This window comes from Dioscorea cayenensis, chromosome 19 (genome assembly GCF_009730915.1).
Source record: "Dioscorea cayenensis subsp. rotundata cultivar TDr96_F1 chromosome 19, TDr96_F1_v2_PseudoChromosome.rev07_lg8_w22 25.fasta, whole genome shotgun sequence".
NCBI classification, from domain to species: domain Eukaryota; kingdom Viridiplantae; phylum Streptophyta; class Magnoliopsida; order Dioscoreales; family Dioscoreaceae; genus Dioscorea; species Dioscorea cayenensis.
Window position 1 is genome coordinate 30,758,539 of NC_052489.1, and position 26,842 is coordinate 30,785,380.

Consider the following 26,842-nt stretch of genomic DNA (forward strand, 5'->3'; position numbering starts at 1 on the left):
AAAAATGGAATAATTAATATGGAATTGATCAGCTGCACTGGTCTTATTGCAGCAATAGCACTCTCTAAACAAGCATGCTCCGGAATTAAAAAAAAAAAAAGAGCTCTTTGTCCTGAGTTTTATGCAGCAACTGGTTCATTGACAGAGTGAGATGCACCAGTATTTAACTGCAGAAACAACAGAATAAGTATTAGCTGAATTAACTATTAGTTTCGTATTACCAACATATATTGATTACATCAACAAAATAATAAGAGTTTTTTTTCAAACAATCTGGCATGATCAGCGTTGATGATCCAGTTATAATGGAAAATTTAACTTGAATTAAAATGAATACCTTGGCAGATTTGAAGAGTTCATCTAGGACTTCTGATAAGGTTGGATGAGCGTGAACAGCGAATTTTATGTCCTGTTATGGATAAAATATATGAATGATGGTCATTTAAGGTTGACAAATATAAGTTAAATGACTGCTAGCTTATCAACAAACTTCACATTACGACTAAAAGATTGGGCACCTGAATGCGGGTGCCTAACGCTATAGCATTTGATGCCTCATGGACGAGGTCTGCAGCATGTAATCCCAATATGTGAACTCCGAGAATCTCCCCAGTATCAGGCCTGTAAATCAACTGCAACGCAAAAGATCAAACACTTCAATTAGGTAAGGACACCAGCTAAAAACTTTCTTACAGTTAAAGGGGAAACAGGGAATTAATTTCTAAACACAAACTCAAATGCAAAAGCAGTAGTTACTCAAATCAGTAATTCAATCAACAATCACTGACTGTTCAAGGAGCATTACGATCTTTGTTTTAAACCTTAAATTGTGAAAAACAACATTGGTAAAATCCACGCAAAGAATGTAAATAACTAGCCAATATCAATGATGACCTTCGCAAGCCCTTCAGCTTCATTTTCTGCCAGTGCTTTCGTATTAGCCTTAAAGCTTGTCTTCGCAACCCTTATTTCAAAACCATTCTGTTCAGCTTTGTCCCTAGCTTGAGGCTGCAAGAACGACACAAATAAGATGCATAAAGAAGGCAAAGGACGCATGCACATAAGTCTAATCACAAAAAGAATACATCCCATATCTTATGAAGAACTACTTTGTCGATTCAGGTCAAAAGAAAGTATTTGTTACCTCTGTGAGACCAACCATACTAATCTCAGGGTGGGTGAAACAGGCAGCCGGGATGCTTAAATGATTAAGCACATTTTCCTTCCTACAGACCCGCTCAACAACTAATTGACAGTATTTAACATTTATTTATTTTTGTTCCAGATACAAGGAAGTTTGGCATGAATCAATTAGTAAATATGAAATTCCAAATACCTGAGATTCCTTGCGCACTAGCAGCATGAGCAAGCATCATTTTTCCATTAGCATCTCCAATGCAGTACAAGTTAGGAACCTACACAAAACTAGAAAGTTAATAATAACAAGAAGGAAATATTAATCATGCAGCAAATCAGAACCCAACAACACTTGATGCCGGGAAGTTTTCGTCTTTATCAAGAGAAAAAAAAAGATCATGCATCAAATAGTAGAAACTTATATGATGTTCAAGCAATTTTTACCAAATCACCATTTGCATCTAGAACTTGCATATGCTCATTAACTGGAACGAAGCCTCGCTGTGTAACTACATTTATCTGAGGATAAATCAAACAAATATTAGAACCTGAGGAGCAGCTGATACGCATAAAACTGAACAAGGACTTTACATATGCTGTAAAACTAAGATGCACACATTTTCTAAGCCAAGTCCCTTTGTAAATGGAGCTCTTCCAGTGGCTATAAGGGCTGCATCTACCTACATAATAAAAAATATTTTATTGTTTACAACATGACAAAAAGAATCAAGAAAACATTTTAGAACTGTGCAAACACAATCCTTTGGATCTCGGGAAGATGTATAAATTCATCAAATACAATAAATGACCTCCAATGTATCTTTTGCTTCCTTTGTCTTTGCATCAATCAGCTCTATTCGTACAGGCTTGCCATCCTTTGCTGGAGTAATCTAACAAGCTCAAAAATACATAAACAGAAAAATAATGAAATAATCCGCTAACAAAACAAGACACTCTCAGAAAAAAGTAATCACTATCAGCAACGAGTATAACCTTATTTGCAAATACTCCAGTAAAATAATCAATTTTCCTAGGGTTGATAAGTATTCTCTGGGCCAACTTTCCAATCTCAGGATCAAAACCTGGCATCAGTTGATCTAGAGCCTCTATGAAAGTAACCTGTTGCGAAGAAAGCAAACAATTAATGTAACTCAAGATTGAAGCTCAACAGAAACTAAAGACAGAGAACAGAGACATATTGTACAACAGTCACAGTAAAAAAGTTAACCAAAACAGTACAAAAACCTGCACAATCAAAACCACAAAATTACAGCTAAGTGTATCTGCCACTACAAGAAAAGCTATATTCATGCAGGAAAAGTCTGCCTTATCATGGCACAAAATGCATTTTCATGAATACCTCACTTCCAAGGGCTGTGTAAACATCACTGAATTCAAGACCAATATAACCACTTCCAACAATAGCTATCCATTCCGGTACCCATTCAAGTTTGAGTGCATGATCACTTGTAAATACAGTCTTCCCTGTAAAGAGAAACCTATAATCTATAAATAACCCACACTGCAATAGAAACCCTACGAGGACAAATGATTATCATACCATCAATTTCAATGCCTTTGGGAATGAAAGGAACAGAACCAGTTGCAATAATAATATCTTTAGCTGTGATTTCTGTTTCTGAAAACCCAACTTTTCCATATTTCACCTTTTGCGGACCCTGAAATAAATAATTAAGTGCAACTATTATAAGCACAAAATTGATAAATCTCATCACAAAGAGCCATAATATCATGAAAACTTGATCATTGTCATATGCACGTGTTGTCCAGGAATGAGTAATAAGTATTGAGAATATTTTTTTGGGTAACAACTAATGTACTGAAAATGGGGTATGATTTACATTTCACATACCACAATTGTGCCAACACCAGTCAGAATGTCTACACCTAAAGCCTTCAACGAGTTGGTCAAATTGTTACGAATTTTTAAAGCAAGATTATTTGCATGATCTGCCACTCCTTGTCTATCATATTCAGGAGCTGAAACCTGAGATTTAGAGAATTAAGTGTTATACGAGAGTAAATATTATTAAAGGAAATGATATCTTGAAGAATGCTGGTAAATTACCGCCATTCTTATTTCATCTCAACTGAAACATGGCACAACAGATTTGGAAGCTAGGTCTTCATGCAAGTAAAAAGGAAAGAATACTCTGATCACCTGTAAACCTAACGTCTTCAGGTGATGCTCATCTTGAAGCTCTCGCATCCGACCACTCACAGCAAGAAGAGCTTTAGATGGAACACATCCTCTGTTTACACAGGTTCCTCCAATAACATCCCCCTCAATGATAGCAGTTTTCAAACCCTGTGAAACAGCAACTCTGTTTATCACCATATAATATGGTCCTGAAATTTGAAGCATATTGCATGGTAAAAATAAGTTCTTCTTGACAAGCTTAATACATAAGAACTAGAGTTGCCAACAAAGAACATCATAAGCATCAACAAAAGCGGACTTCACACTACTCAATCAATTTAAGTGAAAAAGACAACCCCAATCAGGTTGAGATATAAGGTCATATTGGGATATGGAAGACATCAATTCCGTTGAAACAAGGTAAGCAGTACAATTTGTACAAATACCAAAACACACACACACATACACACACACAAATAATCCGAAAATATATAGGAAATAGTACAAAAATAACTCTTTTCTTGGGCACACACACACACACAGATAATCCGAAAATATATAGGAAATAGTACAAAAATAGCTCTTTTCTTGGGCCTTAAGTAGGGAAACTAATCTACACAAACATGCTACAGAGCTCAACACCATTAGCATCTAGCACTGACTACTTAATCCTTCCATTTCAATGGAAATTACAAAAATATATAGTCAACAATCATGATATGCAATCCGCATGCTAAATTATGAAAGAAATGCCAAGTAATACTCAGTTTGTGTAAACGAGCATCATCGATCATTAAGCAAACGAGTTCTCTTACAAACAAAAGTAAAAAAGTTGCTCTCTTGCATATGCCGAGCAGCTCATTGTTCAGAAACTCCAACAAATCCACGAAGATCAGCATTCCAAACAAAGTAATCAAACAACGATCCGCTACCTGCTCAACAGCATGAAGAGCAGCACCATGGCCACCAACACCAGCTCCAATAATCACCAAATCATAATCAAACCCCTTGGACGGGCTCCCATTTGCGGAAATAACAGCCGATACTCTCAGCGGAGAAGTTTTCCGGGCTCTCCAGGACCTCACCGGATTAACAGCGCGAAAAGGTATAGTCCCCCGGCGAAGGCCACAGAACCGGAGAGCCGAGTTGCAGGAAGGTGGCTGGAGAGCCGAATGGGATCCGGAGGAGATCGCCGGAGAGGCGAGGGAGAGGGAGAAGGAGATGGAGGACGGCATAGAGAGTGGGATCTAGGGAAAAGGATTCCTCTGGTTGGAGCCTTGGAGGGGACTGAGGAGCTAGAGTGAAGAGATCACTCGGTGTCGTTATCGCTCTTGGAAATGCTCAATGGAGTGCGTGCGCTCTAACTCATCCACCATTAAACTTGTCTCGAGATCAGGATTTAGTATTTAAGTTTTTTTTTTTTTTTTTTAAATTCTCTACTTGGCTTTGAGTCTTTGACAATGGAGTGACAGACACAGTGTGTATCACGTAAATGGGTCAACTAGATTATTATAAGATGGAGAGCTCTCATTTTATTATATTATTTTTGTTATCAATACATTGATCTTGATTGCAATTGGAGACAAAATTATCACTCCTATTTGAGATGGAGGGTGATTTCTCTCATTTTATTATATTATTTTTGTTTTTAATGCATTGATCTTGATTGCAATTGGAGATCACTCCCAAAAATTGTACTTTTACCATCACTTGTTAAGGGTTCGAACGGGTACCAGTTATTCAAACTTTTAGTTATACCAACTTGCCGTGCAACTCTTTTAAAGAGAAATAGTATTATTAAGTAGGCTTTGTTGCCCTTTTCTTTTAAATGAAGCTTTGTAACACTAGCAACGTGATATGTATATTATATATATATATATATAGTTTGAGTTGATAAATAAGAATAAAGAAATATGAAGGAAAACTCAATTCTAAAATTCACTATGATGAAATGAAGCCATGACAGAACTTCAAACAGTTGTTCCAAAACAAGATATATAAATCTAAAAGGTTGCTAAACAGGGCGAGTTGAAAACCCAAATCATTGTCTCTATAAGTAACCGAAGTCAGAAGCCAAAAATAGCACTTCTGCGCTCTTCATCAGAAGCTCTCTTAAAGCTCATCCTGAAATCACAAGTCAAGAAGAAAATTAGAACAGGCACAAAGAAAATTAAAAAATAACAATAAAAGAAGGAAAATAAATAAAGGCAATGGTACATGTTTTTTATCATCTTCTTTCTCAGCCTCTTCTTCAGGTTCAGCATCCGCTTCTTTTTCATCAGTCTCAGATTCAGCGTCAGTTTCATCCCCCTTCAAACCAGGAAAAGAAAACTCAATTTCAGATTGTGAATTTTGGTCATAAACAGTCACAATATCAGTAGAACATGGAGTTCAAGAGTCCAGGACTTACTTCATCATCTGAGGCATCATCATCATCTTTAGAATTCTCCTGAAAATTAAGAAGAAACAAAAGGAATACAACACCAAAGTAAGTAACATAGTCTAATATTTTATTGTTAAAAGCATGCCAAAGCCATCATCATGATCTCACCTCCTCCTCTTTCTTTTTCTCAGCTTCATCAAATGCTGCCTTCTCAGCCTGCAAAACAGAAAAAATCAAAGAATGAAAAGTGTCACCTTAAAAACTCTTTGGGTATTTGCAGAAACCAGGATGTTATTGGATCATACATCTTTCTGCTTTCCCCATGTCTCTTCAGCCAGCTGCTTGGCATATTCAGGATCATCGCAGACTAATACATTGTCAAATAAAGTTCCTGATTTTACTTGCCACAACTCAATGCCAACATATTTAAGCTTGGGGAAGACATAGAGGTCTGGCACTTCCTTGTACTCTGCACGAAAAGATAGGTTAAATGTATCAGCTATGTGATCAAGAGTTCAAACAATGTCAGAAGAAATTGGGTCAATTGCTGGTAGAAATTAAACCTGGGTTGTCAATCATTGGTGCCTTCCATTTGCCCTTGTAATTTGGGTTCTTAATTTTCTGAAAGATATGATGAACAAAATACAGTCAATACTGCTATCTGAAATGTGTTCATAGAAGAAAAATAATCTTCTCTAACCTTTGGAGTCCAGGGTCCTTTGTATTCAGGGTTGGGAATGGTCGGGGCAGTCCATTCACCATCTTCTTCATCATTCCAATCCTCAGGCTGCAGCAAATACATATTAAAGGCAAGAAGGGATCAAATGTCAGCAAATTCACATCAAGCATCAGATTATTTATTGGTAGGTGAAACAAAGAATTACCTTCACAGCCTCAGGGTCTGGAATTTCCTTGGGGATATCATCATAACCCTTAAAGCAGAGAAAAACAACAATACTAGTAGTGTAAGACTCAATAATAAAGTTGAAATGTATCGAGTTCAAGAGAAGAGGAACAAAAGTAATACCGGATCAATGAAGAATTCTCATGTGAACAAATTTTAAAACTGGGATAAGAAAGGAACAACACTGATGCAACTTATTTTCCAAAATGAGTTTAGGGTTTATAATTAGTGGAACCAGCCAATGGTAGATTGCATGAACAAATACCTCTGGTTTCTTGTCCTCTGGATCCGTAATGTACTCTTTGTCTTCCCAATCTTCGGGCTGAAAATTGGTAACAACAGAACATCAGTGACACAAAACAAATTGTTGTATAAATACACGAAGAGCAGAATTAGAGTTCCCACCTTCTTGGCCTCAGGATCCTTAATTTTCTTTGGAGGAAGAATATCCCAATCAGATGTTATGTTTCCAGATTGCTTCTCCTCGTTATCAATGAGAATGGAGTATGTAGAATCCGGACGAATGATAAAAGTATACACATGAGATAGCTGATCAGTCATGCAAGTAACATCCTTTTTGATCAGGTGGTTTGTGTCATTATGATTGAGAATGGCATGAACCTTCTTGGTGCTGTAACCGCAGATATCAGGTCCAAACATGATGCTGCAAGTTCCAAATCTACAATGTTAGCCTTGTATACATAGATACAGATTCCGATTTCGTTTTAAAAAATATGTCAAAAAAGATTACCTATATGGGGTATCACCACCAAACTTTTTCTGATCAACATCACCACTAAGAAGCTTCATGTAACCACCACCACAATCAAGCTTCTGTTCATGCTTGACTGAAAACTGGAAAACCAGGGTCTTGTCCTTGTTGCTGAACTCCGGGAACTCTGCTGAAATGGCATAGAACCGGTAGTCCTCGGTGGTTTGAATACCTGCATTTAGAAATTATAGATATATTACACAACATCCACATTTTAGACTGATAATGAAACACTAATAAAGAGGATTTATCCAATACCTTTATCATTGGCATCACCATTCCATTTGCCAGAAGTGTGGTTCCATTCTCCTGCCGTGTTCTCATCCCTCTTCCAATCCGATTTTACCCATCGACTGTCCCATCCATCTTTAGATTCAAAAAAAATGCGAGGACATGAGCAAATAAATTTTTTTTCCCCAAATTAATAGATTAAACATCATAAAAACTAGCATTGACAACATGGAAAGAAAAAATAAATACAGGACAATGTATTACAGATTCACTTAATATAGTGAAAATTAACATTATTCTGAAAATCTAGAATTGGCTTTGAATCATATTAACATCAACAAATATTATCTAGCATGGAGGAATTGAGAATTAATCAGAAACAGAGGAAGCCATAGTAACAATTTATACTTCAACGGAAGGATAATAACTGCCCACATGGTTGTATCACGGTATCGCCGCGCAAAAGGACCCCACCTCTAAAACCACATTATCTACCCACCAATAAAACATGATAAACCATAAACCCTCCTTGAATCTACCAAGATTTATCCCAAAAAACTCCACCGATTTAGCAATATCGATCTGGAAAATCGCCGGGTAAAAATACATAAAGATCAAATTCAGTAAACCAACAGATTATATTTATATATATATATATAAACAATGCCAATCTCATGGCGTAATCAACAAAAAAGAGCGGCTGGTGATTCGTTTTCAAATCATTCAGCAAAAACACCGACGATCTGATCGGAAACCAAATCCTATCATTGAAACTCCACACAGATCACGCATTTCATCACAAAAAAACAAACAGATCCACAAATTAAACTCTAAAACAGTTCACCATCTCCAGAAAAACAAACTAGATCAACGAATCACATCACTAGAACGAAACTGATCACCGATCACAAAACACAAGCATCAGAAGTAAAATCTCGCGGAAAGAAGAGAGAGTGGATCGTGCTGGGAAAACGTACCATCAAATCGTTCCTCGAAGTAGACCTCAGCGGAGACAATGGAGACCAAAGCGACGAACACGAAGACGAGAAGAGAGTTCCTCGGGATCGCCATTGCCGGCGGTGAGAACGACCTCTTTCTCTGTGAACACTGAAAACAAGACCTTTGGGTGTTGTATTTATATATCTGGAAAAAAAAAAAAGGGATCTGGTCACCGTCCGGTAAGATTACCACACTGTTGCCGTCCTTATATTCTTAGCTATGAGCACCCCTCTTCTAAAACGTTTCTGCCAATCATTCGCGCTGGAGCCTCTATTGACCAATGGAATTATGACACGTGTCCATTATGACGTGCTGAAAGAATAGAAGACCTAGTTCGGGTCTATTGGTTTTCACTTGTTTTTGTTACCTGGGTTTCTTATTGGATGGTTACTTGTTTGTTATCCAATCAGAAAGACTGTATAGAAAGGTATAACCAATAAATGATTGCCACGTACACGGTATGGTGGTGGCATGAGCCACGTCAGCTATAATGGCTTGAGTTTTGGGTCAGTTGTATGATGACCGTACATCTGCCTCGCGATCGAATTATTTATATCCGCCGGCTTGATCATCAGAAGGAATCCTAATCCCGAGGCATTTCCGGTATATATATTTGCATACAATATATATTTTTTTTTAATATCTAAATTTCATAGTAAAAAATATAAATTTATCTATTGTGGTTTATCCACTTTTTCAAAAAAAATATATATACATATATATAAATTTATCTACAATTTTAAGTGACCATATGCACCAATTATTTAAAATAATTTTCTTCATTGAGGACCCAAAATATAAGAAAATAAATAGTCTATCAATATCATGTTTAAATGCAACATAAATTGCCTTTATATATATATATATATATATATATTTATTTATATTAAAGAAATGGACCAGACCAGTTTATTGTCAAGCTTTATGAATCCAAAGGCGGCTTGGCCAAGTTAATTGTCTCTGATAAATTTCTAGCACGTTTTCTTATTGTTATTCATTTTTATTTTTGTTTGCTTATGACCACAAGGTCCTCATCTTATCCATTTTCTTTAAATAAAATAAATATACAAGAAAACTAATACATTTATAAAATATTATTAATGTTAATTTTAAAAGAGTTTTTAATTTTAAATTGAAGTCATATCAAACGAGTGAAGTGAAAGAAACATTGAAGTAACGTGATCAAATTGTTTCATGATTTTCCAAATTAATCTCACCAAATTTAAGTTTTTTTTAATAAAATAATAATAATAATTAGTTTGTTTTTCAAGGTTCTAGAGATGTCTCCTTCTTTATCTCATGCAACTGTAATTTTCAGGGAATAAGATTTAATCCTTAAATTTTTCTAGTCAATGTCTTATATGGTCTTTACATTCCTTTTGCTTTTTTTTTTCCAATATTAATTAAAACAGATTAGATCATTTGACCAAACATATCAATTAAATAAAAGAGAAAAATAAAAGTTCATGCTTATCATTGTATCTGACCACTTTTTTAAGGATATCATTTTTAACAACATTATCATCAATTTATAAAAATACCAAAATAAATTTACAACAAACTAAAAATAAAAAAAAGGCTAAACTTTGCAACTTTATAATCTCTTTACTTTATGAAATTTAATTAATCATTTCAAGATTCAAAAGAGATGAAAAAAAATTAGATTTCCTTTTTTTAAAAATAAATTCCTTTTTTAAAACCAATAATATTACTATATGAACATTAATAAATTAACTCAAACTTATTTTTTATAACTTATCAATAATAATAATAATTATGAAATTTTAATAATTTTGCAGACGGCTGGCAAATTTCCACACGACTAGTCTTTCCGTCAAATCAAAAGCCCATGGTTTTCCAAGAATGCCCCTCATATCTTTCCCATAATACCCCTAATCTCTATCCATAAATACCCCTCCTTTTCTTTCTCTCAAAACCTTCTCCATTCCGTGTGTTTTTTGGGTTCCGTTTTTCAGATAAGTTCTCATTCTCTCTTTTGTTTCTTTGCTAAAATTTTAGTAATTTTTTTACTTTTTAATTTTATCTTTGCTTTTTGTACTTCTTGTTTGAATCCATTGTTGAAGAGCTTGTGTCAAAATTTCAACTTTTTTCTCTCTCTTTCAATTGATACTCGTTTCTCTGAATCTTTTGTGTCATGTCATGAATATCTGAATTTAAACCAAACTCTGTTAAAAATCCCATTTTTAGTGATAATCATCTGCAGCGAAATCTAGATTCAGGAAGACAAACACTAAAAAAGATCTAATTTTTAGGCTTTGTATATCTTATTATTTCATCAAAGTTTCCATTTTTCATGTTCAAACCTTAATTAATTAATTTCTCAAATGGTTTCAGATCAAACAAAACCAGAAGCCAAAACATAACCTTTATGAATTACTCCACTCTTCTCCGCAGGATTTGTTTTCTCCAATCATTCTCTGTGTTATTCCTTTATTGGTTCTACGTCTTCTCTTGAACTAAATCACTCCTTTTAATTCAAATTCCAATTCCAATTCCAAATTCACAATCCACCAAAATTCAGTACATTTCCAGTAACAACACAATGCAAGCAAGTCAATCTTCGAGTTCCGAAGAAATCCGGGGCTCTGTGATGGATCAAAGAAAAAGAAAAAGGATGCTATCAAACAGAGAGTCTGCAAGAAGATCAAGAATGAGGAAACAACAGCATTTGGATGAACTTATAAACCAAGTTGAACATTTGAAGAATGAGAATTCTCAGATAGAAACTCAAGCTGATTTGCTTAACCAGCAATTCTTGATTGTAGATTCTGAGAACTGTGCTTTGAGAAGTGAGGTTATGGATTTAACTGAAAGGCTAAGATCAATGAATTCAGTTCTTGAGTTTGTGGGGGAGTTCAGTGGGATGATGATGGATATACAGGAAATTCCTGACCCTCTTTTGAAACCATGGCAACTCCCTTGTCCTACACAGCCTGTCATGTTTCAATACTGAATTTGAACTTCTTTTTTTTATTCTGAAAAGAGTGTTCTTGTGATGTTATTATCTGTTGTTGTTTTGCTGTTTCTAGTTCTTGTATTTCTGTTATTGTTGATTTGAATCAACAATATGTTGTGTTCTTATTAATTACATGTTTTGGATTCATGTTGAGCAATGTGACAATCATTATCCAAATGGTAGTCTTTGCTTGTTTGTCATCAAATGTTGGTCTTTTCAAGCATATTCAAATATTTATTTTTAACTTTTTTTAATCCAAAACCATTAGCAACAACTTTAGACTTATCTTATAATTATAGTTCGGCAGCGGTTTCTTGAACCCGTTGTTTTCTTGAAATCCACGTGTTCTAACCTCACCTCAAGTCATCAAAATTTATTTATTTATTTTTAATAAAGATGGATAAATAAACAATGATCTACACACAGAATACAAAGAAACATAGAAAGAAAGAAAGAGAAATCTCATACGGTTTCTTTTTTGCAGTACTAATCAAACACTTTGAGTTTATTCTTTTTATATACATAAAGATAAAAATGCATCCTCTAAACCACTTGTTTAATGACACGACTTCATTACAACCTTTATTATTACATAATAATTTAATGTGTATAAATTATTTAAAAAAAAAATAAAAAAATTTGGCTTGTTTTCATCAAACCAATAATGCAATGCATGATGAGTCAACCATGCCCACAGTTTTATTTCATTTTATCATTTCCCAGGATTTAAAACACTACAATAATTTTACAATTAAACACAATTAAACACAACATAAAAATTAAAACACCCCCAAACTACTACTACTACAACTACTACCATTACAATCATAAACCCAAGCATATATGATATTACGATATGATGATCAAAAGCAAAATAACCAGAAAAACCCAGAAAGATTGAAAATTTATGAATCAGTCGTCATAAGTGCGACACTCTTCAGTCTCAGGGTTATCATTGCAAAAGGTTTCAAAAGGATCCGTGGTCTTGAGCCGATCACGGGCGTGGCTGGCGGCGGCGCTCAGCTCCTCCACCTCGTCCCACGCGGCCGCGCACTCACCGCTCTCCGCATTCTCCTTGCATGTCTCCTTCGCCGCCTCGATGCTCGCCTTCATCTTCTCCGATATGATCTCCGGCGTCGATGGTGGTTGCACGAAGGCCACCACGCCGCAGCTTCTTCGCCCTCTCGTCAGCTGCTTCCATGAGAGGTTTGCTCGCCGGAAGGTGGTCGAAGTGGGTTGGATCGGTGCCTCAGTGGCCGTCGAGGTGGAGGAGAGGCTGGTGCCGGTGAGAGTCGCCGCCATGATACTCGGAGAGAGGCGTTGGAGAGAAGACGAGGCTTGGTTATTTTTTTTAAATATACGAAGAGCTGGTGATTTAGGGACACATGTTTCTTATCTGGTATTGCCCAATGAGAGAATGCCATGTCAGCATAAATCTAGTATTAAGACCGACACATTAGGCTAATGTAATCCGACATTTATCAATTAATTATTATTATTATGTTTTTATAAAAATATTATTTGTATCGATTTTTGTAGGCACTAGACAGTAGAGAAGTAACACACTGTCAGTTACTCCTCAATTGACCGTTGCTTTGTTTTAGCTTGTTTTTATATGTATTTTTGAACAAAGTTTCATATGCTTGTTTATTTGCATTGCAATCAGTGAATGAATGCTGGTTCTCTCATTCAACAAGAGAGAAAACAGGTGAAATTCATAAAGTTCATTTTGACATTTGTCGTGTGGTAAATAATTTAATAAATAGAATAAAAAATATTATAAAAACTATTACATTTTAATATATTTTTGAAATATATACAATGAGTACACTACACCTAAATCGAACTCTTCAACAAAAACATTAATGATAATAGAATAACCTGATTTCAACAAATACAACAACTAAGACCAATCTGAAATAAGAAAAAAAAAAACCATTGACTACTCGGTAAATATCCTAACGAAATAATCAAATGAAAAATGTTTCTTAAATTAATACAAATATAAACAAATTTTAAATAATTTTATCTATTTATACAGTTTTTTTTTATTTTTTTTTATGGGACCATAGGATTGATAACCCACACACCCTAATTCATATCCTTTGATTCTGGAACCATAAAATACACTAGTTTTATTCTATCATATTTTAACACGTATCACATGTAATATTATTATATTTTTTCTATTATAATTGGGGATACATGTCATCATGTTTTAATAAGCTAAAATTAAAATATTCCCTAATTCCAGAACCAGTGGCTATAAATTCCCCACACCCAACCAATGCTGAGAGTTAAACAATGGCTTGGAGAGGGGAGGAGTTACCATTTTTATATTTTTCTAAAAAGTAAGAGAATATTCTAGATACCAGTGATGGCGCTATTGTAATTAGCGGAAGAACAAGGGTCAGTTTCCTTTCATCTGAAGAGAAAGTAATAAATAAGAAGACCAGCACAAGTACAAATAAAACAAAAGACGAGTAGATAGAGAAAAGAAAAAGAAAGTATAAATAAAAGAAGCAGAAATGTCAGAGCAGAGGAAGGAGAAGCTCTCGCTGGAAGGATACCTCTTCTTCGTCGAGACTCGTAACCGCCGCTGGTACTCTGTTGATCAACTCAACCAGGTAAGCACTACTCCCCCATCATCATCATCATTATCATCATCATCTCCTTTCTTGTTTCCAACCAGGTCCTCTCCATGCACGGATTCTGCCGCTTTCGCACCAAGGTTCTTCTCCTCAAACCCTAGATTTTTTTTTTTTTTTTCAAAAAAAAGAAAAAAAAACATTTTTAAAATGATGAAATAACGGAGCAGAAGGCGATCATAGAGGCGTTGAAGCCGGTGGAGTTAATGGCGGCCTCGAGATCAACATTGGGAAAGAATAGGAGCATCACAGCCGTAGATGCAGGTCTGGAGCTCGAGGAGATCCAGGGAGACATTGCAGCCATTGGATGGGCCGAGTGCCCTTTGAGCTCCGTTCTAACCATCCCATCAAGCCCAACTGACGAGCCGATTAAGAAAAGGCCCATATCCATAGCTAACTGGGGAGCTAAGAAGAAGAGAAACAACAAGGCACCTCCCTCGCTGTTACCGGATGCGAATCCTTACCCGTTAGCAGTCTTATCGGATCTAGTTAACAATGACAACACTAATATTACTACTTAAGTAGTAACATACCAATCTCAAATGAAGTCCAAGTCTTCTTTTTGCTGTTCCAAAACAATGGTTGCAAGGGCTCGTCTATAAGCAGTGGATCTGAGATTACGGACTAGCACAAAGATCTCAGGCCTGCTCTTCTTGTTCATGCTCCATTGTTGGTTTCTTAGTAGAGAAAGCAGTTTTGCTTCACAGTATGATACTGCTACTGGCTTGCCACTGTTTGTTTATATTAATATATGAGTCATGTGTTTTATTAAAAAGTAACATAATGTAATGTTATGTTAATATAAAAATATATATACCTCCTGCCAGGAACAAAGCCGGATGTGATGAAACCAATAGGCCATCTGTGTGTTTGAAAAGCTGTATTGTCACTTGGAAGATGCAGTTCCCATTTTCCTGAAACTTTCTGTGAAAAATATGATTTCAGAACACACTGGGGAATTTGCAGACCTTCCGTCTCCTCGTCAGATCTGCATTAATAGAGATCTTGTTATCATACATACAATGGGAGATAAGAATGATGAGTTTAGTTTAGTTTGAGAACCTTGATGTCCAATTAGATAAATCAGTAGGTGTTGGTGCACAAATGACTGCACCTTCTTCAAAGAAACCTTCTTTGAAAGCATGAAGGAGGACTCTAACAAAGCATAGCTCACGGTCATAAGGCTTAAGGTTGGAGCATCTGGTGAGACAGCCAAACCAGTTTTCTTCAGTTGGGAGAGAAAGATCAGGAAACAAAAGCAAGTGTTTATCAGCTTTCTTTTCTATGTACTGACTCAAAGCATCGGATGTTCTTGGGATGAAGCCTTGAAAAGTTGGTGCAGCTTGCTCTGATGATGATGATGATGATGATGATGATTCTAATAGCTCGGAAACTGGCTTCACCAATGTACCCTCAAGAACTGCTTCATGATCAGATTCTTGGCTCACTGGTGTTGAATGATCATTAATGGTGCTCTGTCCTCTTTCAATAGTTGACAACACACAGGACCATGGGGGAGGTATTGGGACTTTTAAAGGTTGTGCAGCAGGAGGGCGAAGTTCAGCATTTCTATCAGTTTCAATACACTTGGCAGCCATGGCTGATGAGTATGCTTCACAATCAGGAAAATCAAACGGAAAGGAGGGTAAACCGTTCTGCAAGAAAATTTATTCTTGTGCATTATCACACAAACAGATTGAGCTAAAAAGTGAGTAGTGGTAGTGCGCAACCATGCAACTAGGTATGAAAAGTAAGAATGGCAAAAGATCGAAAACAAGGCAGGCAACTAGTAGGAAACTAGATATTGATGCCAAAAGATAAAATAAAATCAACATTGCTAGAGAAATACTCTAGCAGCTGATCAGGAAGAGAAATTGAAGAGAAAAAAGTTCTGATTTAGACATACTTACATTACATGCAACCCACCGCTTTTCTCTTATGCCGACAGCATGAGCCCCATTTGAGACCAGGGCAAGCCAAAATACCTTAGCCCAACTCAGCGGAAGAATGATAGACCATCTGTTAACATCAAAACACGTATGAAAAAAAATTTTCTTTATGCTTTAAAAAACAGAACTCAGGTACAGGACAAACTCATGGTTTTGAAAAAGATACGAATAAAATTTGAAGATAGTAAGGCTGCAAGTAAAGAGGGATATAGAAACTAAAATATTAGATTACCCTGCACTGATGTTTCCAATATCTTTATGCTTCAAAAGTAGAAGCGGGCATAATTGAAAAGAACCCTTTCTACAACCAGTTACTGGTGTCAGGTTGTCAGACTCATCAAGGCAAAATAACTCTAATCGCTTAAGATGCTTCTCCTCACAGAGGATATTTTCCTGTATTGGAGGACTCAACTTATCATTTGAGCCCCACAAACCTTCACTATCAGAAAGAAAACCTCCGTTAGATCGAGGTTCCGACCAAAAAGAGGACAACAAATCTTCAGTATTGGCAGAGATTTCAGTATTGGCATCTGTGACATTATCATGCTGCAAATTGTTCTCTTGTTTAGTAAAAGCTACTTCAGGTATGGACTCACTTCCTGTGGATGGTAAATCCCGGGGATCATAAACTTTCAAAGAAAAAACTGCATTGGATGGGAGATGCTCTGCATGATGCATAATGTATGATTTTTTAACTTGAGAAATGGGGTCCTCTATTGAATTTGAGCATCTTGATGCAGCCTGATCAGACCTATCACAATATCTGTCATTATACTGAATATGCAGAGTGGAACAGAAGGAAAATCAACTTTTAAATATTAGTGCAAAAGCTTTTAACATACTCAGGCGCAGGATGTAGCAGCTTTTTAATAGCTTGATTTGCGTTGGACCCAATAACTTCTAATTTGCCTAGGCGGCCAACAAGCGATGAACAACTAACAGTGACACCACTCCCATCCATCTGGAATATGAAATGGAAGGTAAAAATAACAACGAAATTCACCCAAGGCATCAATATTCTATTTAATTACAAGCCCTACTGAAAAAATCCCCACAAACCAAACCAAATTAAAGAATGAGGATAGAAAACTTAAAAACTCAGTTTTTAAAACTATGTTATATCTTCACAAGCAATGAAAGAGCTCAATAATTGTTAGCAACACGAAAGAAAGCAGTACCAAAAATAAACTTGGTGCAATATTTATTAAGTCTACACAAATTACTCTATGAAGCAAGAGTTACAAGAATCTTATTGAACAACTAGGGATACATTAATGAGAACTTTTTGATAATATATATAAAAAATAGACTTGGTGTTATATTTATGAAGTCCACACGTCTTTTCCTAGGAAACAAGAGTAGCAAGACTCTTATAAAACAACTTGAGATCCATTAATGAGATCTTTTTGAGCATATAATCAGGCAGATGAAGTTGTCTATGGCAAATGCATCATTCAAAAGGAAGCCACAGACAGGCACTAATTCCTTGTTAAAATAAGAGGGAGAGTGAAGAAGAAGAACACAGGCAGATGAAGTTGTCTATGGCAAATGCATCATTCAAAAGGAAGCCACAGACAGGCACTAATTCCTTGTTAAAATAAGAGGGAGAGTGAAGAAGAAGAAGAAGCACATATTTGAAAAGATGGAGAGCAAAGATTCCTTATGGAAGTAATATACTGCAAAATCAGTCAAAAAAAAATATAGCATAAAACAAAAATTGGAGAGCTTACTTATACATACCAGCTTTTGACATGCAGATGTCAGAGCATCAAATCCTTCATTAAAAGCTGCAGCATGAATCCATATCCACAGTTGTCGGTCAGATAAATTACTGTGGCTATTTTCATCAGGTATGCTACAGTGACCAGAATTATGATCTTGTTCAACACAAATGTGCGCATTGCCCCTATCAAATGGCCGCCACATGTACATCACTGGAGCAATCAATCGAGACAGATGGGTTCCAACATGATAAAGCTACAGTTATAGGGTTAAAGTCATCAACTATCTATTGAAGTCACTCTTAAAGACAACACTGCAACTTAAGAACATCTTACCATTGCATTGCCATAACAGACTCCATAAGCAATGGGCTTGTATAGCTTCTTCCAATCATCTGAGAGCGAGGGCAATAAGACCATCTTCAAAACAGACAATATGGAATCCTGTGGCAACAATAAGCACATATGCATCAAAAAGAGATTTTGATACTTCAGATAATTCAAATGCTTTCATCTTAGGGCGGAGAAATATTTCATTCTGTGCATTAGCAGTTGCATCGCCCATGCTATGTAGTTCACTTGAACACAGTGCACTGAAACAAGAAAATAAAGACTGAAGAATGAAAGCCCTTGCCTCTGGACCATCCAATTGGATAGGAGAGCAATAGCTAGCATCATGTACAAGTGTTCCAGATTTCAAACACTTCAAGATAGACCTCGAGCCTCTTCCTCTGTAAACGAAAAGCACAACCCAAACACATCAGCAAATCATCCTACACTGCATACAATAATCAAAAGTAACACTTCACCTTCGGACTAAAAATGTTATGGTCCTAGAATACCAAAGCTTCAAAGTTTAACAATAGTAAAGAGACAAGAAAGGGCAGTAAGGCACTGATGACAAGCAATAAAAACACTAAAATTAGGAGGTTAGTGGAACTCCATCAAAACCCTAAAACAAAATAAAAGAATACCAATGCAAAACTAAAATTTTCACACTCAAAAGAAACCCGAGATCACCAAAAGAGTTCATCACCTGCCTCGCAGACCAAGTGGAAGGTAAAAACCCCACAGCTTCACCATCGTGAACCGCTTCGCATGCCACAGATGAGTTCTTAGCCTCTTCGTCCCATCTCCAGAAACACAAAATCCTGTCAACGGATTCCTCTGAAGTTCAGCCCTCCGACGAGCCCGCCTGGAGACCTTCTTCCCGCCATCCTCCGCCTCGCCGCCATCTACCGTTTTCCGCCGTTTCCGGCGCCGATTCTTTGCGACCAGGTGTCCCGTCGTTCTCCTTCGCTTCTCACGCTGGATCCGGAAGCCATGTCCAAGCCGACCGGCGATAATTTCGTGCAGCGATTCGAGCTCCGGTGCTCGGCATTCTGCAAATTTCTGGACGTTTAGGGTTCGAGGAGGAGGAGGAGCAGCTGAGGCGGAGATCGGAGATGGCTTGCTCCGATTGGAAGCCATTGAAAAAGCTCGAACAAGGACGAAGAGAGGGAAACAAGAGAGAAGAAAGGCAGCGGCGATTCGTGAAAACGGGAGTGATATATATATATATATATATATATAGGAATAGGCTTTGGGTTTAGGAGGCCAAATGTTATCGGATTCGGGTATGATGATTTAGATCCGTTTTAACTGGTAAAAATAAGTAGGTTGAAATTTTGATGCCTTAAAAGGTAAGTTTGGATTGGGTGAAAATATTATTGGATGCGAGTAATAATGTTGATCCATTCTAATTTCTATAGTTATTTACTGAGGGAATAATTGAATATAACTGAATATGATAATCGGATTCGGGTAATGATGTAGATCCGTTAGAGAGATCGGATTGAGGGTAGAGGGGAAATTAGGATCCGGATCCGGATTTTTATAGGATTCGGGTGCTGATGTATATTCGTCCTAACGGGTATGTGATTATGTAAATCCGTTTTAATGGCCAGATGCAGAGAGAGTATAAAATTTGCATTCAGGTAATCTTATTTTTAGTTCGATAGAATTTAATATATCCAATATGAAATATATAATAAGCAAGTGATTATATAAAAAATATATATTTTGAATTAAAAAAAATTAAAAACCATTGAGATTTTCCTCTTACATCCACATAATTCAAAATTATAAGATTTTAAACATTACCATGTACTATCACTAGTTAAAAAACAGGAAACTTTAAACCAATGATAAAGAATAGAGAGACTTCACAGCACATGATACTATAATGGACTGAAACAAATTACTGAAGCCAAAGAATGAGTTACCAGTTTAAAACAAATAATAAATTTAAACCAAAGTGAAATAATAAAATTCGGGATATTGTACTAATAAATCTGAGAGAAATGAAAGTACCTCAATCTACCAAATTTAGAACAATTCAATCTTTCATTGCTTGGTTTATATTAAATTGGAAGAAAATAAGAAACATGTAATTGTTCACATGTCCTGACAGCAAACTGCTGAACTTTCTGATAATGTATCTCCAAGCCACACTACCATCACCAAAAATAACAGAAAGGTATACTAATTCACAACAGTAAAAAAAACTAGTTAAATCCCTAATAACCAACTGTTTTCCATTGCGAATTAATAGTGACAATAGTACCTATAATGGCAGTTCAGCAAATGGTGGCAAAAGATATGTTCAAGTACCATGGTTTGCAGTTATGAAAAATTGAAAGCATGACATGAATGTCAACATTACTATCTATAGCTGTATCAGCAGAAGACTTTAAACTATGTTAAAGAAATGAAAATTTGAAGATTCACTTCACAATCCATCATATTATCTGGGCCGGGACGATGCATCTTTTCATTTGAATGGAAGTGTCACAATGATCTTCGATGCAAACCACATACACGGGGAACGGCATCAACCAATTTCCCTTGTAGGGTTTGAAGCCTGCAGAAGGTGAGACCATCAAGTGTACAAATCAATGGAGCAAAACCGTCGGATTTTCAAATGCTACTGATGCCGGGGTTTGATCAGAAGCATTTGGAGGCATCTGAAACCTCCAAAACTTTGTCACATGAGCTCCAGCATCAAACTTAGCTCTAGATAGAAGCTTCTGTCCTTTCCAGCTTTCCGGTGATTTCGGTGCATAGAAGAAAATCTGTACTGACCATTAATACATTTTGACACTATAATTACTACAAAATCCAACAAAACCAGATGACTGATCAAATATTATGCATTATTGAGAGCTTTTGCTGAACCTAATTATCATATATCAACAGGTGAGAAGAAGATCAACAGATAAACTACAATTGCTTCCATTGATGTGAAAGCAACGTTTCTATTATGAACATAAAATACATACAGCTTGCATAGTTGGTCTAGTGGCAATGACTAGCAAGGGTCTTCTGCATAAGAAAATGATTTCACCTTTCTGTAGTAAAAAACGAGACACACCTAAAACTGAATTAGAAAATGCTCTACACGTAAAACTGAATTAGAAAATGCTCTATGTACCAGTTGCTTCATGACAAACTTCAATCAATAAGATTTGCAAGAATTTATCAATCTATCAGACATAAACCAAGAGACGAGGTTGGACATATAGGCTGGAGCTTCAAGGGGGCAAGGCTATTGATTATGAATAAATTAACAAATAATTTTTGTTTCTAGTGAGCCATGAACAGAAGATCACTCAGTTAATCTTGTTTTGCTGGTATCTTATGCCATGGTGCATAATTCTACAAATGGAAAAAAAATAACAAAATCCTCAATGCTGCTGAAAATAGAGGGATTTTAAACAGTGAAATGCCACCACACGCTTCCACAAAGACTTCCAAAGTCATATACGGTACATATTTTATTTTGCACAAGAAAGAAAACTCTGCAGGATTTAATGATTATGATCCAGGACATAATATTCTAATCCTGGAAATTAATGAAAACTGACTACCATTTTTATGATTTCAATCCAATATACTGCCTGTGTGCAATCAAGAGACAATATGTACCTGATACACAACCAAGTTTTTTCCTGAACACTTCATGCAGCATTTTTCCAGTATGTATCAACAAATCTACACCAGTTAAAACTTACCTGAATATTCTTCTGATCATCTGAAACCGCCATACTAAGCTGAGTTACGTCAATTAAAAATTCAATCTCATAAAAATCAAGACATCCAAAATCTTTTGACAGTATAGCCAACTGAGCGCGTTGCTCTTTCCAATTAAAAAAGCAACTACTGTAATGAATATCACCTAACAGAACCAAAGTCTCAACTTGAAATAGGATTCAGTACACTAGCTTAACAACTTGTCATTGTTAGTTATAAAGAGACCTATGTTAACTCCAGAGACAATTTATATAGAATCAATCCATAGGCCATTTGACAATGAAACAAGTGGGGGAAATTTAAAAAAATAATTAAAAACAATTATGATATGTCTACTAAAAGACTAAAATTGTACGGTCCAATAACAACAAGAAGCTTTTATGAAAAAAAAAAACATTGTTGTAACATTTGCTTTGTTTATCCCATAAATTTGCATCCTTGTGAACATTAGGCATATTACACGTACTACAAAATTAGAACTGATGGATATGAAGCAGTTGTAAGATATCCCGTCCCTCACAAATGCTTTCGCGAATACCTTTTTGAGGGTTGATTATGAATGGCATAATTATCTCCATGCTTGTCAAAAAATAAAGGCTATCACCAATATCAAATGGGCAAATCTATAAACAAGACACAAAAGTATATTGATGCAGGGCATTGAACTTGGTTTCCGCAAATTTACCTCTCCTTCCCAACTATTCCAAGATATGCTAACCCCCTTTTTGTGCCCCAAAGCCATTATTTCAGGCTTCTTCATCCCAAAATTGCGCTGGACTACTGTAGGGTATCCACTGGAATCAATCTCTTCAAATCCTTCAGCTAGCAACTTTTTCCTAGCATTACTCAACAAGTGGTCATAAAAAAACTTCTGACAACAAGGAGAATTCTTGTCAACTTGATCAATTCCATGTTTTGAGTTCTATCTAGGAGGCAATTGATCACGACATAATCGCTTTTCACCATTTTCAGCACAATGTCATAGTACCTTAGGATGGTTCCAGGGACTCATTTCACCGTGAACAATCTTTACAGTGTAAATAGAGCTTTCTCCAACACTAAAGGTTATTATTGTCATAGTCCCGGCATTTTGCATTAGATGAACGGGGGCCCTTTCTATAGGTTGACTGATGGAAATCAACGCCACAGTAAATGGTAGAACCATCCAAGCTATTCTTTGAGGGAATCACAACAATAATTTGAAGTCTATTGTGGCCCATTTACTTTTCACCCGATCTCCATGATCTGGTGAGCTCGCTCTTTCGCCTGTGCCAGTGTTACACCTACCCCTTTCATGACAAAGTGGTGTTCATCCTCCGTATTCTTTTTCATCCATAAGTAATCATCTTTCTCTATAAAGGACATAGCATCTGGATTCTGATGCATCTTGCCAGCCAAATTTTGATTCTGATCACAACTCCCCAAGACATATAATTCAGCATCACATTGAGTTTTTTCCTCACTACCATATTTGCCTCCTCTCAGCTGGATGATACAACCATGAGCAAAATCTTTCACCATATTTGTATGAGTTTTTCTTGCATACTCATTAGAAAGATATCATTCTGACATGTTTAACTCGAGGCCAAGAATCTGAGTTCAAAGATGTCCTTTTAGGAGTATAAGGTGCTTCCAAATAAGGAAAACTATCTTCAGATGTTTCAGAGTTAATCTCAAAGCCAGAACAGATGGGACAGTAGAAAACTTCATTTCCAAAACTGGATTCAGCTTCAGCCATGCCACTTGTCTCCTCGGATTTTTGTCACTGCCTTCACCAGCATCAAGTGCAATAATCATAGAAACATTATTTTTCACCTTCTGATGGCTGTATTCCACAAACTTAGTAAATTCTTCAGATATTTGTCCTTCATGTTCCACAGATAATGAGCTCTACATGGCATTAGCAGTAAGAACACATCACGATCATATCAATGCTACATATCAGGATCATATATGGAAGTAAGCTGTAAGCATATCTATCTCAAGTAAATTGATCCCCATTGTTCAATCATTTAAGGAGTTTTTTTTATTTTTCTTTTCATTTGTGAAGAGAGTTCTGGTTGTGAATAAATGTAGCTTCCCTATAACGAGTGCAAATAAACACAAAGACAACCTTCTAAAAGCAAGGCAAACTAAAGTGCTGCTAAGAATAAACAAGCATATCAAGATATCAAGACCACACAAACTCAATTGCATTTCAGAAACGGTAACAGAATCATCATGTACTCAGGCACCATTTCTCAATATTCATTCAGAAAAAAAAAAAAAAGCGATAAAGCCAACAACTTTAGAACTAAAAAAGCGAAAGAAAGCAATTATCAGCAAATGGCTTTCACGCAATGCAAAAGATCATCTTCATACCTCGCCAAAGATCAATGACGGCATCTAATCGTAACCCACGTCCTCCTCGTTCCACCGCTCAGCCGTTTCAGAATATAAAGACTTCGAGCGTTTCCATTCATTCGAAACTATAGGGATATCCTTCAAAAAGTTGGTGCTGAATCAATCCGGCTCCACACCGACAGACTGATACTTCAGACAACCATCAAGGTCACCATAAAGTTCGGGGCATTCATCCATGGCGTCCGCATTGAAATCACTTGCCGTATTTGATCAAAAACCCTGCAAAAACTCAGAACATCCAGAACAGTAAATCAAAGGAATGAACCAGGGATGGAGGAAAAGCGGCGATTAGGGTTTGCATAGCTTGGGAATTGGGAATGGAGAATGGAGGCGAAGATGAACCGAGGAACGCTTGAAGGAACAGTGCGGTCTCTCCACCGGCGATGGTTTTGTTCTGAAGACAATGAACATGGAAATCACTGTTTGTCAAATTAATTATTTTTAATTTATATTTTAACTCTTTTTTTCCAAATAATTCCCGCGTGTGTTTAATTATCATAAATAAAATTTTTATTTTAATTTTCTTAGATATATATATATATATATTGTTTTTTATAAAAACAAATTTAGTTTGGCCTTATGATGAAGTACTTATGTTTATTTTTAACATTTGAACCATAAACGTATTTATAATTTTATATATACACAATTTATTAAATAATATAAAATATAATAAAATTACTTCATTAAGACACTACCACTTTTTAGTTTTTTCTCCAAATTTTTAAATATATATTAATATATACATATATATTATTTATTTAATTTTTAATATCGGATTCGAATTCAAGATCTGAAAATACCCGAATCCGATATCCCCAGAGTTAGTACATAGTGGTCGCGCCTTCTCTTCCTCGATGTTCTTCTTTTCTCTTGATCTCGCGCCGGCGATCTCCGAGAAAACGCTCCAGAGATCATGGGTCGCCGGAGAAGTCTCCTTGCTTTCCTTCTTCTCCTCTCCATCTCCTTATCGCTCTTCTGCTCGAACGCCTCCGCTGACTTCCAATCCGATGAGCTCCTCCAGGACGATGACGAGTTTGGCCTTGAGGGGGCCCGTTCCCCCGATCTCGAGCACCTCAATCCAATTCGCACACCGATCCGCCGGAGATCGGATCCGGACTCCTTCTCTTCTTCCGATTCGAAGGCGATCCAATTCACTCTCGAGCATGCTTTTGGGGACTCGGGTTTCTCACCCGCTGGCACTTTCACGGCCCGGCTTAAGTCCTGGAATCATGGTGGACACGTAGGTCTTCTTCTTTGTTTTCCCCCTTGATTTTATGCAATCTTTGTGTGTATTTTTCGTCGATTAGGGCTATTTGGTATGGCTGCTTCTTTGTGCGTGTGTGTATTCTTCTGTTGATGATATTTTTTGCTAGATTAGAATCAAGTCCCGAGTTTTGATTTTTGCCTTTTGTTTGATCACTTGCAAACTGTGAACTTTGCTATGCTGCTCAGAAGCTTGAAGTTTTGCAGTTTTCTGGTTATTTTTATGCATCTTCTAGCACTGTTACAGCAGGTTTATTGAGCACTGACTTGAGTTATATTAGTTTTTTTTCTTCCTGAAATTTTTTATTGTTGTTGTTGCTGTTTTTCGCTTCTTGTGAATTATATCATGAAGCTTTTAGACTATTAGTTCGAATTCTTCATTTTGTTGTTCTTACATTCTTTGAGAAAGACTGAATAGAGGATATTGCACGGATAATTATTGTTTACTGGCAGACCCTCACAAAGCTCCGCTTTTCAAGGAATGCACTAACACATGCAGAAAAGGAAGCGTTTGAAGTAAGCTTTTCTACTCCTTTTGATACTTGCGGGCAGGGGTTTCTGATTGTATTGCATTGCTAAATTTGGTGTTAAACTGTCTCTTGCAGAAGCTGCTGAAAGAGGATGATTTTTACATCATCAGAGTGCCATCCAATGTGTTGAGTCCCGGACCAGATTACATTGTTTCATCAATAAAAGCTGTAAGATTAACTAATTTATGTTTGACGTTCTTTATCTGTAGATGTTTGATATAAGGCTATAAGCATTGTGCTTCTTTCAGTCTCTAGCCAAGTTGAATGTGAAATGGTAATCCTGTTTTGACTACCAGTCCTTTTTCTACTGCCTGTTGAAATGTAAATATTAGCATTTTGGATCATTACCCAAATCCATGCCGCTCAGTTTACAGATTGTCTTGATTTTTTTACTTACCACAGCCGGTCTTCTTCTACATTTCTTTATACATCTGTTCGAGTGTGATCCAGTGTTGTTAAGATGTACGCCTGGTCACTAAGGCACAGTGCAAAATGGGTATAGCACCTCTTTACCTTTCCGGCGATGTGCCTTTGATGAGGCTCGCACTTTTGGCGCTTTTCTGTGCCTTTCTTTAAGGCTCAAGGCACCAAAAAGTTGTGATCAGCTTAAGGACCAAAAAAGGCACGCTTAGCTCAAGGCGCAAAAAAGATGCTCTTCATGGAAAAGTCTGTTGGGTTTTCCATTTTTTT

The 26,842-nt window shown here is 36.5% G+C and overlaps 8 protein-coding genes across 14 annotated transcripts in view; 4 read left to right on the forward strand and 4 right to left on the reverse strand.

Annotated features, from left to right (window-relative positions):
* Positions 1–65: 65 nt before the first annotated feature.
* LOC120249503 (dihydrolipoyl dehydrogenase 1, chloroplastic-like) lies at positions 66–4,638 on the reverse strand. Of its 2 annotated transcripts, none has more exons than XM_039258034.1 (15): positions 4,231–4,638; positions 3,320–3,466; positions 3,011–3,145; positions 2,699–2,816; positions 2,498–2,622; positions 2,131–2,256; positions 1,947–2,027; positions 1,755–1,817; positions 1,582–1,656; positions 1,337–1,415; positions 1,145–1,245; positions 895–1,008; positions 519–632; positions 338–409; positions 66–167 (listed from the first exon to the last, which is right to left on the reverse strand). In XM_039258034.1, the coding sequence occupies exons 1-15, from the start codon at positions 4,531–4,533 to the stop codon at positions 120–122; spliced, it is 1,701 nt and encodes a 566-aa protein (XP_039113968.1). In that variant the 5' UTR covers positions 4,534–4,638; the 3' UTR covers positions 66–119. The 2 variants fall into 2 exon arrangements, with proteins under 2 accessions (XP_039113968.1, XP_039113969.1); XM_039258035.1 differs by having other exon boundaries at positions 3,320–3,507; positions 4,231–4,347.
* A 572-nt stretch (positions 4,639–5,210) lies between these two features.
* Positions 5,211–8,723, reverse strand: LOC120250318 (calreticulin-like). Its single transcript, XM_039259125.1, has 13 exons — positions 8,566–8,723; positions 7,616–7,723; positions 7,337–7,529; positions 6,991–7,249; positions 6,851–6,907; positions 6,566–6,613; positions 6,382–6,468; positions 6,245–6,302; positions 5,987–6,150; positions 5,850–5,897; positions 5,709–5,747; positions 5,516–5,608; positions 5,211–5,422 (listed from the first exon to the last, which is right to left on the reverse strand). The coding sequence occupies exons 1-13, from the start codon at positions 8,657–8,659 to the stop codon at positions 5,411–5,413; spliced, it is 1,260 nt and encodes a 419-aa protein (XP_039115059.1). The 5' UTR covers positions 8,660–8,723; the 3' UTR covers positions 5,211–5,410.
* A 2,061-nt stretch (positions 8,724–10,784) lies between these two features.
* On the forward strand, positions 10,785–11,709 carry LOC120250043 (bZIP transcription factor 53-like). Its single transcript, XM_039258788.1, has one exon. It carries the CDS (start codon positions 11,151–11,153, stop codon positions 11,559–11,561), a length of 411 nt encoding a protein of 136 aa, XP_039114722.1. The 5' UTR covers positions 10,785–11,150; the 3' UTR covers positions 11,562–11,709.
* Positions 11,710–12,489: 780 nt separating this feature from the next.
* On the forward strand, positions 12,490–13,044 carry LOC120249961 (the record flags this gene model as incomplete). The annotated part of the gene is made up of 1 exon (XM_039258678.1): positions 12,490–13,044. A coding segment is annotated over one exon (540 nt), but the record flags the coding sequence as incomplete, so codon positions are not given.
* A 918-nt stretch (positions 13,045–13,962) lies between these two features.
* Positions 13,963–19,409, reverse strand: LOC120249715 (ribonucleases P/MRP protein subunit POP1). 5 transcript variants are annotated; one of them, XM_039258323.1, is made up of 11 exons: positions 18,919–19,409; positions 18,517–18,613; positions 18,219–18,326; positions 17,902–18,138; positions 17,004–17,122; positions 16,394–16,924; positions 16,123–16,231; positions 15,275–15,867; positions 15,030–15,200; positions 14,746–14,943; positions 13,963–14,312 (listed from the first exon to the last, which is right to left on the reverse strand). In XM_039258323.1, exons 1-10 carry the CDS (start codon positions 19,350–19,352, stop codon positions 14,751–14,753), a joined length of 2,592 nt encoding a protein of 863 aa, XP_039114257.1. In that variant the 5' UTR covers positions 19,353–19,409; the 3' UTR covers positions 13,963–14,312; positions 14,746–14,750. The 5 variants fall into 5 exon arrangements, with proteins under 5 accessions (XP_039114257.1, XP_039114256.1, XP_039114258.1 ...); XM_039258322.1 differs by lacking the exon at positions 13,963–14,312 and adding an exon at positions 14,531–14,652; XM_039258324.1 differs by lacking the exon at positions 13,963–14,312 and having other exon boundaries at positions 14,723–14,943; positions 16,394–16,912.
* On the forward strand, positions 14,058–14,956 carry LOC120249716. The gene is made up of 3 exons (XM_039258327.1): positions 14,058–14,191; positions 14,257–14,295; positions 14,383–14,956. Exons 1-3 carry the CDS (start codon positions 14,093–14,095, stop codon positions 14,731–14,733), a joined length of 489 nt encoding a protein of 162 aa, XP_039114261.1. The 5' UTR covers positions 14,058–14,092; the 3' UTR covers positions 14,734–14,956.
* Positions 19,410–22,384: 2,975 nt separating the features above from the next.
* Positions 22,385–24,735, reverse strand: LOC120250267. The gene is made up of 2 exons (XM_039259063.1): positions 24,315–24,735; positions 22,385–23,843 (listed from the first exon to the last, which is right to left on the reverse strand). The coding sequence occupies exons 1-2, from the start codon at positions 24,336–24,338 to the stop codon at positions 23,553–23,555; spliced, it is 315 nt and encodes a 104-aa protein (XP_039114997.1). The 5' UTR covers positions 24,339–24,735; the 3' UTR covers positions 22,385–23,552.
* A 469-nt stretch (positions 24,736–25,204) lies between these two features.
* LOC120250677 (ER membrane protein complex subunit 10) overlaps positions 25,205–26,842 on the forward strand; it is a 5,076-nt gene continuing 3,438 nt past the window's right edge. For both annotated transcript variants that reach the window (XM_039259508.1, XM_039259507.1), the window contains exons 1-3: positions 25,205–25,599; positions 26,076–26,138; positions 26,228–26,320. In XM_039259508.1, the coding sequence (XP_039115442.1) occupies positions 25,273–25,599; positions 26,076–26,138; positions 26,228–26,320 (483 nt within the window). In that variant the 5' untranslated portion in view covers positions 25,205–25,272. The remainder of the gene's footprint in view (positions 25,600–26,075; positions 26,139–26,227; positions 26,321–26,842) is intronic.

Coding starts and splice junctions, on each gene's coding strand:
- LOC120249503 (XM_039258034.1), bottom strand. CDS start 4,533: ATGCCGTCCTCCATCTCCTTCTCCCTCTCCCTCGCCTCTCCGGCGATC. Junction 3,146..3,319: donor TGAAGACGTTAGGTTTACAG/GTGATCAGAGTA, acceptor TCTAAATCTCAG/GTTTCAGCTCCTGAATATGA. Junction 168..337: donor AACTCTTCAAATCTGCCAAG/GTATTCATTTTA, acceptor TTGTTTCTGCAG/TTAAATACTGGTGCATCTCA.
- LOC120250318 (XM_039259125.1), bottom strand. CDS start 8,659: ATGGCGATCCCGAGGAACTCTCTTCTCGTCTTCGTGTTCGTCGCTTTG. Junction 7,250..7,336: donor GGTGGTGATACCCCATATAG/GTAATCTTTTTT, acceptor TGGAACTTGCAG/CATCATGTTTGGACCTGATA. Junction 6,614..6,850: donor CAGAGGACAAGAAACCAGAG/GTATTTGTTCAT, acceptor CTCTGCTTTAAG/GGTTATGATGATATCCCCAA.
- LOC120250043 (XM_039258788.1), top strand. CDS start 11,151: ATGCAAGCAAGTCAATCTTCGAGTTCCGAAGAAATCCGGGGCTCTGTG.
- LOC120249716 (XM_039258327.1), top strand. CDS start 14,093: ATGTCAGAGCAGAGGAAGGAGAAGCTCTCGCTGGAAGGATACCTCTTC. Junction 14,192..14,256: donor CTGTTGATCAACTCAACCAG/GTAAGCACTACT, acceptor GTTTCCAACCAG/GTCCTCTCCATGCACGGATT. Junction 14,296..14,382: donor TCTGCCGCTTTCGCACCAAG/GTTCTTCTCCTC, acceptor ATAACGGAGCAG/AAGGCGATCATAGAGGCGTT.
- LOC120249715 (XM_039258323.1), bottom strand. CDS start 19,352: ATGGCTTCCAATCGGAGCAAGCCATCTCCGATCTCCGCCTCAGCTGCT. Junction 18,614..18,918: donor CCACTTGGTCTGCGAGGCAG/GTGATGAACTCT, acceptor TTTCGTTTACAG/AGGAAGAGGCTCGAGGTCTA. Junction 18,327..18,516: donor TCCAATTGGATGGTCCAGAG/GCAAGGGCTTTC, acceptor TTGTTGCCACAG/GATTCCATATTGTCTGTTTT.
- LOC120250267 (XM_039259063.1), bottom strand. CDS start 24,338: ATGCCGTCATTGATCTTTGGCGAG. Junction 23,844..24,314: donor CGTCATTGATCTTTGGCGAG/GTATGAAGATGA, acceptor AATGCCATGTAG/AGCTCATTATCTGTGGAACA.